General features: G+C 41.7%; 2 protein-coding genes across 4 annotated transcripts; both read left to right on the top strand.

Moving 5' to 3' along the window:
• Positions 1-1,590: 1,590 nt before the first annotated feature.
• Positions 1,591-6,498, top strand: RSL1D1 (ribosomal L1 domain containing 1). Its single transcript, XM_039560512.1, has 9 exons — positions 1,591-1,698; positions 1,905-2,044; positions 2,817-2,955; positions 3,569-3,717; positions 3,855-3,956; positions 4,556-4,649; positions 4,734-4,862; positions 5,608-5,814; positions 6,056-6,498. The coding sequence occupies exons 1-9, from the start codon at positions 1,663-1,665 to the stop codon at positions 6,398-6,400; spliced, it is 1,341 nt and encodes a 446-aa protein (XP_039416446.1). The 5' UTR covers positions 1,591-1,662; the 3' UTR covers positions 6,401-6,498.
• A 126-nt stretch (positions 6,499-6,624) lies between these two features.
• On the top strand, positions 6,625-13,347 carry LOC109143581 (putative transmembrane protein). Of its 3 annotated transcripts, none has more exons than XM_039560513.1 (2): positions 6,625-8,546; positions 11,200-13,347. In XM_039560513.1, the coding sequence occupies exons 1-2, from the start codon at positions 8,165-8,167 to the stop codon at positions 11,262-11,264; spliced, it is 447 nt and encodes a 148-aa protein (XP_039416447.1). In that variant the 5' UTR covers positions 6,625-8,164; the 3' UTR covers positions 11,265-13,347. The 3 variants fall into 3 exon arrangements, with proteins under 3 accessions (XP_039416447.1, XP_039416448.1, XP_039416449.1); XM_039560514.1 differs by having other exon boundaries at positions 6,625-8,550; XM_039560515.1 differs by having other exon boundaries at positions 6,625-8,598.
• The last annotated feature ends 291 nt before the right edge of the window (positions 13,348-13,638 follow it).

Genomic DNA, 13,638 nt, shown 5'->3' with positions numbered 1-13,638 from the left:
CTTGTCAAGAAACTAGGGTATTTTAGTTTCTCTTTGCACTGGCCGCATTGATGGAGCAACAAATTTTGTTGGATGGCATCTGATGAGAAGGAATAAAACCATAAATAGAAAGGCAAAGAGCAGGAAAAAAATCTAGAGAAGAGTGAATGACTAAGACTCCTAATTTCATGCGTATTTAAGCCCTGGTTATGCATAGCTGTGTTACCCAGACAGCAGTTTACCTGTGTGATGAATGCAGACAACCCAAAGCTGCCAGGGCACGCACAGCACTATGAGAATGAGACCAAATAATTCCAGGCTAGATTTTATCTCAGAACAATGTATTTATCCAGCATGGAACTCAATGGAATAAGCATTCCAAAATTAAGCTACTTCCATGTAGTCATTCAATGCATTTCTAAACTGAACAGGAGAGCAGCAGTTCTGCCTTTATTAGTCACACATGAGGAAGAAATGGTTTGACGTGATAATCAGCAGTTGCCCCAATGGTAGTAACCTGGAAACAGCCATGTTCAAGACAGTGTATGAGGAAAATGAGCAGCAGAATACAGTCCTTGGACTCCATGAGACAGACACTGGTTTATTCAGAGAACCAGTGGACAGGATCCCATGGGGCACAGCTCTGAAGGGCAAAGGAGCTCAGGAAAGCTGGCAGCAGGTCTTTAAGGACAACCTCCTCCAATCACACAAAAGTTCCTCCTGATACTCAGGACAAGTAGATCTATCAGAAGACTGGCCTGGCTAAGCAGGCAACTTATGACAGCACTCCAGTGCAAAAGGACAGTAATACATGAAGTACGATCAGGGAGAGTCTTCAGAGAAGGAATCTGAAGACAACGCTCAGTTCTTCCTAAACATAATGGTGTGATGGGTGGCCAACTAGATGGGTAATGACTGTTTGGATAACAGGGCTCGCTCGGAGGGCAGAAATAATGGCTCATACTCCACCCGAAGGCCAGTAACAAATGGAGATTTATCCTGGCACATGTTCTATTTAATATCTCTATCGGTGACGTGAAGCATGGTCACATAAAGTTTGCAGGGGACCAATCACTATCCTCATGAACAAAGGGACCTGCACAGGCTGGAAAGATCTGGCAACACAAACCTGTGAATACTCAAGAAACGCAAATGCAAACCTGCATTTGGGAAGGAGCAGCCCCTTGCGGCAACACTGGAAAGTGCCCGGGGGCCAGCCAGATAAACATGAGCCACCCCTGGAGGCAAAGAAGGCCAGCAGCATCCGGGGTTGCACCAGGACAGCACCATCAATAAAACAAGGTGAGTACGACAAAACTTTTTTCACCGTGAGGACACGGTGGATACAGCCCTGAGCAACTTGGCCTGACCTCTGGCTGGCCTTGGCGCCGAAGCGGGATGGACTGACGGCCTCCGGCGCTCTGCTCCAAGCCCCGTTAGTCCGTGACCCTGCTGGGGCAAAGGTGCCTGCAAGGACTGGACGGGCCCGCCACATCCCGCACACGCGGGGCACCACCGCCCCCGATGCACGCCTGCGGCCGAGCGCAAGAGCGGAAAGCACCAATAGCACCGCGAACTCCAGCACCCGCCCCTCCGACTTCCCCCGCCCCGGACGAGCTCCGTCGTGCCCCGGAAAGCGACGCGCACGCAGGCGCGGAGGCCGCACGTGGCAGCGGCGGCACCATGGCGAGCGGGAAGGAGCGCCTGGACCGTGCCCAGGTACTGCGGGGAGCCGGGCGGGAACTCCTGCGGCCGGGGGCTGCGGGGAGCCGGGCGGGAACTCCTGCGGCCGGGGGCTGCGGGGAGCCGGGCGGGAACTCCTGCGGCCGGGGGCTGCGGGGAGCCGGGCGGGCGGGAGCGCGGCCGGGCCGGGCTTGACTTGCTTGACCTGACGTGCGGCTGCTGCCGCTGTGGTGCCGTTGCAGGTGAAGAAGGCGGTGGAGGCTCTCGTGGCTTTCTCCAGACGCAAGGCCAAGGGAGACGCGCTGCTCCTCAACGAGAGCGAGAGCGTCCATCTCTTGGTGACGGTCTGGAAGGTCCCGCAGGTGGCAAAAGTTATCCGAATGTAAGGCATTGATACCCGGCCGCGTGGTTACAGGGGTTGCTCGTGTCCTTTGGCTTGGAAAAGAGCACTTTGCAGATTCGGAGCGTAAGGAATTTGACTGTCGCAGCCCTGTCCTGGCAGTTCCCGTGCCGTGACTAAGAACTGCGGGGTCAGAACGCTGCTTTATCCGTACTTTCGGTATAACGGGAAGCTGGGCTGTGCCAGCTTTTTGCACGGAGAATACTGATTCTGTGGGTTGCCAGTTACAGGATATGTGCCTCTCAGTCCTTAAGCTTGAGAAAATAGATCAATTTCTGTGTCTTGACCCACCACCACCAAATCATTAGTAAGACTTCTTTCGTGTGGTAAGCAAACCTGAATATGAATTAGAAGTCTCCTTTTAAACTGTAGCTGTGCTACATTGAGAAAGTTTACATCCATTTATCAGGGCCCGAGTGTTACAAAGTTTTGTCTAATGACTGGATGTAGCCATGGCATAAGGTGAGGAGCATGGAGGGTCCTCCTCCTGGGACCCGTGTGGTAAGGGCTGTTGGCAGGACAAGGTATTCCGCCTTGTGTCTGGAGCCGTGGTATTCCATGGTTTCACTTTTCCAGTTTTGTATGTTTATCAAGTATAGGTTCCACTGCGAATATTTAGTAGTTAACAGAGTCTAAATACAGGCACTTCTCTGTGTTATTAAAGGGTACTGATCTCTCAGTTGTAGTCCTAGTTCTGGAGAAAACTTCTTTCTCTTATTAGACATTCTTTATGCATCTCATATTCTCATTGTAGACCACTGCCCCATGGCATTCGACCAGAAACAGCTGACATTTGCCTGTTCACAAAGGATGAACCAAATTTATCAGCAGAACAGACTGAAAATCTGTACAAGAAACTTTTAATCCAGAATGGGATCAGAAGTATTAGCCAGGTAAGAGAGGCCCTTGATGGTATAATACAGTACTGTCATTTCTTTCCTTTTATACCACCAAAAAGAATAGAAAGAGTTGTTACCTTCTGCTGTTTAATATTCTAATTCTCATTCACATTCTCTAGTAAGATTTTTATGACTACTCAAACTGTGGTGTTTCTAAAATGCAAAGTTTACTCAGAACAATTTCTTCAGTTTGAAACAGGATTTTTAATAATCAGATAAAATTTCTAGATAAATGTTCAATATTTAGTTTGAGTAACCAACTGGAAAAACTCACAGTGTTTGAATATTTATACCCTTTGCAGCTGGATTGGATTGTTTATGCCACCAGCAACAAAATTGTAAAACAACTTACTGTTATATTTAGTCTTCCTTTAGATGTTATTCATGTACTGAAGTTCTGTTTGGTGATGTTCAGCTTCTATGCAAGAGATCCATATTGTTTGATTCTAAAAACAGTAGGAAATGGATACTTTTTGATTGTCTTCAGCATTCTAAAATAATGCAGTGTGATAGACTATCAGTTATGCAGCCTTAATCTGTGCAGTTCTGAGAAGCATTTCTGGTTGCATTTTCAGCAGTGGGGACTAAACTGGTGCTTGCATTGCAGATCATCTCCTACAAAACCCTCAAAAAGGAGTATAAAATGTTCGAAGCGAAGCGGCGCCTCCTGAACAGATTTGATCTCTTTCTGTCTGATGACCGAATTAGAAGGCTTTTGCCCTCACATCTAGGAAAACACTTCTATGAAAAGAAAAAGTAGGTCTTTAAACTTTGTAAATCTATTTTTGCATTATCTTTTTTAAGGTCAAATTCTTCTTAGTAACAGGGAAATTGGTATTGTTTCAGGTATTCTAATTGTTTCCTTTTTTTACTCCTCTCCCTTTCTGTTTTAGGGCACCTTTATCTGTAAACCTGAAAGCCAAAAATCTTGCCAAGGAACTAGAAAAACATATCCAAGGGACTACACTTCCAGTTAACAGCAAAGGGTGCTGTTAGTAAGTACAAATCGATTAATACATAACTTGAAGGGTGGTTCTACCTTAACTGTAGGAATTTCAAGTGAGTTATTTTTATTCCTTTAATATGTGAATAAAAGATGTTAAGGGTCACCATTCCAAATAGGGCATGTTTTGAATCTTAACCTGTATAATTAATTTAGTAGTTCTATTAAAGTTTTACTGTTAAGCTGGGGCTTTTTGTCTCTTTTTCCTTTTACCTAAGGAATTTCTAGGCACCTGTCACTGTCAAAGAGCATGTACAATCTTAATCTAATTTAGTAATACTTTTCTATTTCCAAAATACTCCGTTCTAATAAGATTTTTTTTCATGTATTGTATATCTAAAATGATCTAAATTGTTAGTAATGCTTTGTAATGTAAGGCAGAAGTTGCATATCCAAATATGGGAAGATGAATACATGTGAATCTATTCTGTTATCACAGAAGATTTCTGCAATAGCCATCCTTCCTTTAGGAACATTAAGCTAATTGCAGATGACTGGGCTTTTTGCATTTCTGGGTATGCCTAAACTAAACAAGCAACTTGAAATAAGTTTATTTGCCCATATATACAGATTATCCTTCTCTTCTTTCAGTACAGCACGTATAGGTCACACTGGGATGAAAGTGGATGAGATACTTGAGAATATCCTTGCAGCAGCAAAAGTGATTGATAACAAGTTACCAAAGGTACTGCTGATTGACTGACTTACAGACAAATAGGTTCATACTTCTGCCTTATTTTTACGTAATATACTGATTTTGTTTTTGCAGAAATGGAAAAATGTAAAAATTCTTCACCTCAAAACACTTAAGTCAGTTGCACTCCCAATATATACTGCAAATATCTCCAACCTGGATGAGCTTGACAAACAGCCATCTCTCAAGAAAAGTGAAGTAAAGGTAAATGAAATTTCTTCAAACTTTGCATAAATTAAATTGGTGCAGCTAGTTCTTTGTCTTCCTTCTTTGCATTGTAATGTGGCATTTAACTGTAATAGCAATTGATCCCAGGCTTCTATGGCTAAAACTGGTTAGACATTCCTGTCTCAGTGCTTCAAATACTCAGTAATAATAATGAAATTATGAAAACTCCCTTATAGGTTTTAAAGCAAACTGGAAATAAATAAAGTGTTTCTAGACGTAAACTGAAGGGAGCTGAGATTCATTCTTAGAACTTTGCCGGTATTGTTTATCCCTATTTGCCTTCCAAAAGTACACTCATTAACGTATATGTGGATTCAGATCATGCATCTGTTATTTATTGGTTAATCAGTGGCATCTGAATAATTCTCAAGCTCGTATATTTGTATATGTAGGGGGAGCTCATACTCATTAAAAATATAATAGTTGGCTACTCCTTTGTAATGAGTTCTGCTTGTGTTCATTTGTCTGAAATGAATTTGGACCATGAATATTTAACTTAGGGACTGTAATCTGACATTAATATAGTTGTGAGTTATTTATAATAACCTTCTGCTTGCAATGCATTTTTTCATATTTTACATATGGTTGATTAGTCCAGGTCTATTGAACAAGACTCTTTAATGTTGCTATACCATCTAATTTTTAACCACATTAAAACAATTATTATACATTTAGAGATGGTATGGGGATTTGTCTGAGATGTACTTCTGATTACTTCTAGAAGGCAAAACCCAAAAAAGCAAAGAAGACAGCTAAAAAACTGAATTCAAGTCAAGTCACTGTGACAACAGAAAGTAAAGCTGCTGCTGGTACCCAGGAGCCTGTGATAAAAGAAAAAGTAGAAATAGTCCAAGAACCAGGTGATCATGATGATGAAGAAATTCCACAACTAGTGCCTATACAAACAACAAGTTCAGCTGACCTGAAGGTAATTATTAAGTAATATTGAGAAACTCACATTTCAGTTAAAACTAGACATTTTGAAGAGTTTAAATTGTTCATTGCTCCTTAGGGAACAGTATCTGTTAGCACTCTTCAAGTAGATTAGGGCGCAATTCAGCTGAAAGTGTTTGTCATTTTGTAATGGTTTTCACTGATCCTTCTTCCTGAAAAACAGGAAATATGTTTTTTGGGTGGAATGGTAATTTTTTTGTTTGTGTTAAATACAGAAAATGGAACCAAGTCCAGAAAAAGGTGACAATTTGGGCAAGAAAACCAAAACAGCCCTTGGTAAGAGAAAGAGACAGTCTCTAGTGGTGGAGACTCCAAAATCAAAACCTGAGGTTACAGAAGAGTGTGCAGACTTGCAAACGTCATTAAAAGACAAAAAGGCCAAGCAGATCAGCAAACCAAAGGAAACAATAAAAGAAAAAGACATGAAAAAGACTCCAAAAAAGCCTGAAGCAAAGTATTTTGCAACACCCAAAGCTGGCAAGTCAATGCAGTCAGCCAGGAAGTCTTCAAAATCACCGAAGCAGGCACCCAAAAAGGTGCGCGTGCCACAGTCAGCATGAACGTTGTCTGTTGTAACACATTTTATATCATCATTCAGTGGTGTATTTTCAGTAAACGAATTTATTGATGAAGTAAAATGCCTTCTTAAGAAATCTCATCCCAAGAGCTTTTTTTTCCACCAAGATCTGTAATGATTCAGTGGTTTCCTTCTAATGTACAAGCTTGTACAAATATACTCACTGTCTTAAAGGCCCCATCACCTTTTATCTTTTCCTGGCCCAAACCAAAAACACTCAAATTTTTCAAGTGTCAAAGGGCAGAGATGGGGCTATCTTAGGGGAAAAAAGGCTGAAAAATACTTTAATAAGTGCCATCTTTCTGAAGCAAGAAGCATGGATGCCAAGAGCATCAATTTACGTGTGCTTTTAAAAGTGAAATAGCTGCTATCGTTTAAAAAATTGTTCAGTATAATAAAGACAGGTTGGCAGCTATTGGTCTTACTGTAGATATTCAAGTTAGCAGCCTGGTACCAAGCCAAACATTGTAATTTTTAGCTGTTTTTACCTAGGGTATTGCTGAGTTAAAAAGGCACAAGACAATTTTCCTTTAACCATATATACTTTGCAACATCAGGGAAAATCTTACCTTCAGTTTTGGGCTTTATTCTTGCTATCAGAACTGTTGAGAGTATTCCTGCATGATGGTCACAGAACCGTTGTTCTTCCATCTGAGAAAAGCCAAAGGCTATGTGAATTCCAGTTGTGCCAGCCAAGTGAACTCATCCAGTAAAGGCATGAAAAATACATACTTAGGACTGAAAGGTGATACATTTGCAATTTTACAGAACTGCCCAGTTGTTCTCTGTATGATCACTTGTCTGCCCTCCACAGAGTGAGAATACAAGGCAGATTTGTGTTGAAAAGTCCTAGTGCTAAAAACTCCAAGTAGGAAAAAGGTGGTAGGAGACAGTATTAATCAATAGGAGGTAACCAGCCTCATTTGTCATTCAAAAAACCCTACCACATCTCCTTTTTAGGACATCCTCATATCAAGGTACTGGCTACCTACAAAGCAAGCGGGTGCTGAATAAAATGTGATAAACACTAATGAATATGAAAATATTCTGCTTCATCTGTGGTGGCAACTTTTTTTGACCCTTTTGCAACCCTAACTTTTTGAAACTTTTCAACTATTTTGTGAACCAAATGCTATTATAGGAATTGAATCTGTAATCCCAGTAAACCAACAGCACTCACTGTCACTGGAGGAGGAGTCTTCCTCAGCAGCATCATTCTTGGCACTCTGTCCCTCCACAAAAATGTGGAAAGTGCCTATGCTATTAGGCCTGGTCATAGTTCCTGTTGGCTTGATATTTCTAGTTACTGGAACAGTGGCTAAGCCATCGTTAAATAGGGTGTTAGATATAAGGCTCTTGTGAGAGCAGGCACAGGAGATCCTACATCTAAACACAGTTCTTGTGCCTGAGGACTTGGGAATGTAAAAAGAGGTCAGTGTGCACCACTCCCAAGGAGCCCTCAGCTCCCAAATACCATCGGTCGCTACAGATCAGCCTTCGAGTCCCACCGCGGCGGTCTGGGGGCTCTGCGGGGCCGGTGGGGGCGGCGTGTGCCCGCCTTCCCCTGCGCGCAGGTGCGGGAGGGGACAAGGCGCGGCCCGGGCTTGCTCTGAGGTGTGCGGGGGGCGCGGCCTGGGCGGCCCTCAGGTGCGGGGGGCGTGCCCTTCACCTGCCCTCGGGTGGGAGGGCGCGGCCCGGCCCTGCCCTCAGGTGCGCGCGGCCCGAGGCGGCGGTGGCGCCGCTCCCGATGGCGGCCCCGGGCGGGCTGGGCCGCTGCGTGGCCGCCTTCTGGCTGGCGCTGGCCTTCGACGCGCTGGGGCTGGCGGTGCTGCTGGCCGGCGTGTTCGCCGACGTGTTCTTCTCCGACCTGCTCATCTACGCGGGCGGCATCGGCATCTTCCTCAGCCTCGTCTGGTGGGTGTTCTGGTACGCGGGCAACCTGGAGGTGCCGCCCGAGGAGCTGCGGGACGACGTGGGGCTGTCGGCGCCCAAGGGCCGCGAGGACACGCTGCTTCGGCGGCTGGTGCACGGCCTCAGCCTCCGCCTCACCGCCGCGCTCGCCCCCGCCCGCCCCGCGGACCTGGAGCTGCAGCGCGCCGGGGGCCCCCGCGGCCGCCACGCCGACCCCGGTAGGTGAGAGCCGCGACGGGCCCCGGGACGGACAGCGAGGCGAATCCGGCTGTGAGTTTTAACTTTGGCTAGAGCTTGGGAGAGCTCTCCTGCCCGAGATTCAGTTTAACACTTGCTGTGTTACACCGCCTGCTCGCAGCTGACGCTTCTTAAGAGAAAAGTGTGGAATCTTTCTCAGCTCAGGCGGGAAAAAAAAGGAATGGTAAAGATTGCACAAATGTGATTAGGCAGGGAAGACGCTTCCTGTAGCCGTCTAAGAAGGGAAAAGGAGAGCAGGAATAAAGCCCGGGGAGTGTGGTGGAGCTGGCATGCAGAGAGCTGCTGTCAGAGAGCAGCACAGGAGCCGTGGCACTCTGAACTGGTCCTCACAGTAATCAAATGCTGCCAGAAATGGCCATTAACTACTACCCCACATAAACTCTTGGGAAGGGAAGCCTCCTCTTTAGCACCATGAAATGTTGCTTCCTTAGAGAACAAGAAAGGTGAAATGCTAACTTGTATTTAACTTGGGGGCAGAGTTGTAGGTAAGAGGTTGAAACCCATAAATTCATAAATCAGTTAAACTACTTGTCTTGAACCTCAGTCATCTAGAAAAGATGTGATAATATCTGATGTGTAAAGGAACTATCTAGGTCCTATTTCAAAGCACGGTTGAAGAACATCAAGCTTTTCAAAATATCCCCAGTGGGTTCATTTATATGGCATGTTCATTTAGGAAGAAAAGCATGCTTAATGCCTTGAAAATGTGTGTGAGGAAAAAAGTCAAGCTTTCACTTCACTATGTAAAATCCTCTACTGAAGCAACTTTAAACACTGTTTTGTACCAAGTGTTCGAACTGTTCGAGGATTCTAAACAGTGTTCTGATTCACTATGTGCAAGATCAGCTTTTTCTGCTGCTCCTTGAAATTAAAATCTGAAGACACTGTTGATTTACAGAAAAGTTCATGTGGAAATCGCCTTCTTGCATGAAAGCCATGAAATTTTTCATGAAAGGAAGTTTTAACGGCAGGGAGATTGAGTATAGGTAATTATTGCTTAATAAAAAACTTGCAGAAGGCAGGAAAGAAAAGCAGCAATACAACTTCCAAAGATTAGTTACTGCTCTTTAGTTTATTATTAACTATGCCTGCAATTAGAAAACAGGCTGTTGAAAATTAGTCATTCTATTTTCAGACTTTTTTTTCTGAAATGGCTCTAAAATTGACAGGTCTGTATTTGCAGGGAAAGATTCATATTTATAAATGACTATGCATAACATTTTCATCTAAAGATCATGGTAATTGCAGGTATTGAGCTCAGTAGATAATCTGCTCTCTCTGTAGATGCAATATGTGCACATGGATCTGTATTCTGTTGTAATGAACTTCTAGCAGTGAAAGTTACTCATTATTTTGAAATATTTCAAGTCTTATTTCTAAGATTTATTCTAAGTAATTAGATTTATATGTCCTATAGGGATATATATATATATACACACATATACATATATACATAAATTGATAAAATGATTTAGGACAAGATATCCCAAGTAAATAGCAGCTTCAGTTGCTACAGTAAACAAACTTCAGTAATGGTAATTCAGAAGGAACCAGAACAGAGAGAGTGAATAGCAGTTATGTTACATATTGTAACATAAACTCTCTATGATTTTACTTGCAAGGTGAAACAAAGCATAACAAATCAAACAAACCTTTGAAGGTTTCACCTTCAAAGACAATTCAGAGTTCCCTTTTGAAGTATGTTCATCTAAAGTACTTCGGAGTTTCTCGTAAACAACTGTCTGAATCAGATCATTCCTTGCTGATAGACCAAATCCTCTCCCCATCTGGAGATATTTATGAACTTAACCAAACAGGTTAAACATGTTTGGGCAGATATTGTCTGGACAAGGAGGAAAAATACCACCACCACCACACACACACATACATTCAAAAATAAACAAATGAAAAAACCAAACCAAAAAAACCCCAACCCCCTTCACTGTACTGGCCATTTGGAAACCTTCTTGAGCAGTAACTTCCTCAAGTTATTAAAGGAACGCTGCATTTTGTTCTGATTTCCTATCATAAAAATTATATAGTTGAGAAAGGTGAGAATTCTCAGGATATGGAATGCTTCTATTAAAGGAATAACAAGTAGATTAGGATCCTCAAGCCTGAAAAGAGACGCAGAGTATAAAGTGTTCTAGAAGTCTATACGGTCAGTATGGGAAAGGTATGAAGTGCATGCCTCCCAAGGCAAAGCAGGAAAAAACAAACTGTCACAGGCTATGCAATTGAAGTGTGGGATTATTTGACATGGGACAGTGGGACAGGTAAAAATTTACTGATTCAAAAATCCAAAGGAAAAAGCAGAAGAGATGTAAAGATAATATGTTTGGCTCAGGAAGTCCTGGGGCAGTAAGTGGCAGTTGAGATGATATCCTGAGGAGTTATTACTTGTGTGCCATATTCTTATGTCTTTATTGAGACATCACACTTGGCCACTGTTGGAGATGGGCTGGTGACTTGACGGATCTTTCCTTTGGTTCCCAACTGGCTGTTAAACATGAGGAAAAGTACTTTTAAGATTGATCTTAAGTAACACTTTAGAGTTATATGGCTGTTCTAAGACTATTTTGGAGTAACATTTTCTTAATGTTTTATCTTCAGGATCTGTTGAAGACACAACTACTGACGTTACTGCCCCAAAAAGTGGGGGGAAGTGCTGCAAATGATGAAAAGAGATTCCCTACTCAAAGCAATAGGATTCTCTTATTGTGGAATAATCTCTGCAAGCATTGTGGACTCTCCATAAAATGGACATGTGGAGCTGTATCTCTGCCAAACACACCTACTTCAGTGTTGGACTGGATATACTTTGAAATGGCAAAGAAAGATCCCACAAAATCTCTTTAAGAAGTGAGAACTAAAAAAGAATTTAACCTGCTTTGCTGAAAAATCACTGCAGCTTGTCATATAGTTGGTTTTGTTTTGTTTTAATTATTATTATTTTTAATAACCTGGAAGGTTTGGATAAAAAGCTCTTGCACAATGAAAAGCTCTTGCACTGTTTTTTACCAAGGTCTGGAAGTTAAACTTACTGTGAATTTTTATAATGCCAGTGCAATACTTTTGTTTGTAAGGGTGCTTTTAAGATGTCTGTATTAAAGTATTGACGCAAAGCTGCAAATGTAGTAGAAGTTATTTATAGTGTAAATACACAATTTACGGTGTCTCTTGTAAAGTTTCATTGTTATTTTGAAATAACCTGGAATCTGAGATTTTATAAGTAGACAACACCAGTGATGTTGGCATACCAGTACATTCTTCGTAGGTACAAATGATGTAATATGGTGACTCTTGCAAGAGGCATTTTTAGTCCAGTGATGTTGGAAATTATTTTCCTAATGCTGAAGCATTTGAGGGAGGGAACATGACCAAAAGAAACCCTGTTGATTAACAAGTACTTCAAGGCTTTATAAAATACTAACAAACTACCTGGCAAAAGATTCATATTATTGCTAATGAAACCTAAAATTGTGTGGAGAAATTCCTCATGAGTTCCTCTGTTTTTGAACTGTTTGATCCCACCATCAGCAAATACTGGTAGGTCTTAAAATTTCAATGCACAATTGTTCTATGCCACACCTTATTGAATACTAGAGGTGGAATTAAGGAAAATATTTACTAAGAACACTGTGACTGTACTTCCTTGTGAACTCTTGAAATGTCTTTCAGTGTTTTCTTGTAAATTGCTGGAGTAACTTCTTTTCTATGCATATTCTCATTTTTAAATGCTTTCCAAATGCTCTCTTTTAACCAAATCAGAAGAACACTAAACTTGAAGGTCTGTATGTGATTTCTCCTTTACTAACTGCAGTTTTTAGGAGGGATATGCAATTTGTTTCCTCCTTTTAATGGAGCTGCAATGTGACACCACTGTGGTGTTACAGTGGTCTGATTAAAAAACCCAAACAAACCAAACAAGCTCCTCCCTTAAAACCTGTAGATCAATTTTCATTCACAAGAATTTTTTTCCATTTCATTGTTCGTAACAGAGAGAGCTGCTTTTTCTGATTTCCCATAGTTTTGCTTATAAACTGAATTATGAGATGGTGTTTAATAAGTGGAATGATTAGTAGCAGCTATAAATTAAGCCAAAACTTTTATCTGTAGTTCACATACTTAGCCTGTGAAAAAACAAAATTTTCTATTTAAGTGTTGCAATAATTGCTAGAGTGAACTGAGCAGGGCTTTGCATTCATTGTATATTACAATGTAATTAATCTTAATTCCAATATCAGTACTTAATGATTGTTGCATAAGATGGTAGCTAGAATGCAACTTCACTAAAAGTTAGGTGGAGTTCCAACTAGTTTACTCGTATGAATAGTATATGTGTTTTAAAAATTAGATATAGGAGCTGATCCATCAGTGAAGGAGGATGTTAAGCACAGAGAAGCACTAAAGCACTAGAAGGTTACTGGGATGTTGTGTCCAAACAAGGAGAGAAACAGTGCTTGCTGTGGAGCAATGATACCTGTTGTAAGTATTGTAACTATTTTCTTTTTGAAAATCCAGTTGCTGTTCCATGAAATAAATTTGCCTTCTAAATCAGGAAGGCTAATACTAAATAGAAACTGGGAATCATCTGCAGTTAAACATTAACAAATATTTAACACTATTTTAGTTTCATGATATTCTTATCAGCTGTGTTCAATGCAGCACAAAGTCCAGTCAAAGAACTTTTGTGTTGTTGACTGGAAGGAAGCTCTTGGACATGTTTAGGACTGCTTGCTGTTATGTGAACAGAGTTGTACAGCTAAAACTGGAATTCCTTTAGACATTCATGACAGTCCCATGCATGCTGTTTAAAAACTTAGCCAAAACCACAAAGAACCAGACTAGTTCCAGAAGTGTGGGTACAGGAGTCTTTTGCATCTAGTTAAGCCTTAAAACTAGCTCAAAATGTCATCCTACATTCCGCTAAAGGAAAAATGCCAACCACCTGAATTCTAACTATGTAGATGGATTAAATGCTTGTTAGATTTTAAATGTGGACTGCATCTAATGGAAGTTTTCATGTGCCATAGTGTCTATTTAAATGGG

The sequence above is a fragment of the Corvus cornix genome, chromosome 14, assembly GCF_000738735.6.
Source record: "Corvus cornix cornix isolate S_Up_H32 chromosome 14, ASM73873v5, whole genome shotgun sequence".
In the NCBI taxonomy this organism is placed as follows: domain Eukaryota; kingdom Metazoa; phylum Chordata; class Aves; order Passeriformes; family Corvidae; genus Corvus; species Corvus cornix.
The sequence above is the reverse complement of the archived record's forward strand: the minus strand, read 5'-3'. Positions and strand labels throughout refer to the sequence as shown.

Excerpts from the sequence above, each read along its gene's own strand:
- RSL1D1 (XM_039560512.1), top strand. The coding sequence starts at position 1,663 with ATGGCGAGCGGGAAGGAGCGCCTGGACCGTGCCCAG. Across the intron at positions 3,718-3,854 it reads CACTTCTATGAAAAGAAAAA|GGCACCTTTATCTGTAAACC; the intron begins GTAGGTCTTTAA and ends TTTCTGTTTTAG. Across the intron at positions 3,957-4,555 it reads AACAGCAAAGGGTGCTGTTA|TACAGCACGTATAGGTCACA; the intron begins GTAAGTACAAAT and ends CTCTTCTTTCAG.
- LOC109143581 (XM_039560513.1), top strand. The coding sequence starts at position 8,165 with ATGGCGGCCCCGGGCGGGCTGGGCCGCTGCGTGGCCGCCTTCTGGCTG. Across the intron at positions 8,547-11,199 it reads CGGCCGCCACGCCGACCCCG|GATCTGTTGAAGACACAACT; the intron begins GTAGGTGAGAGC and ends TTTTATCTTCAG.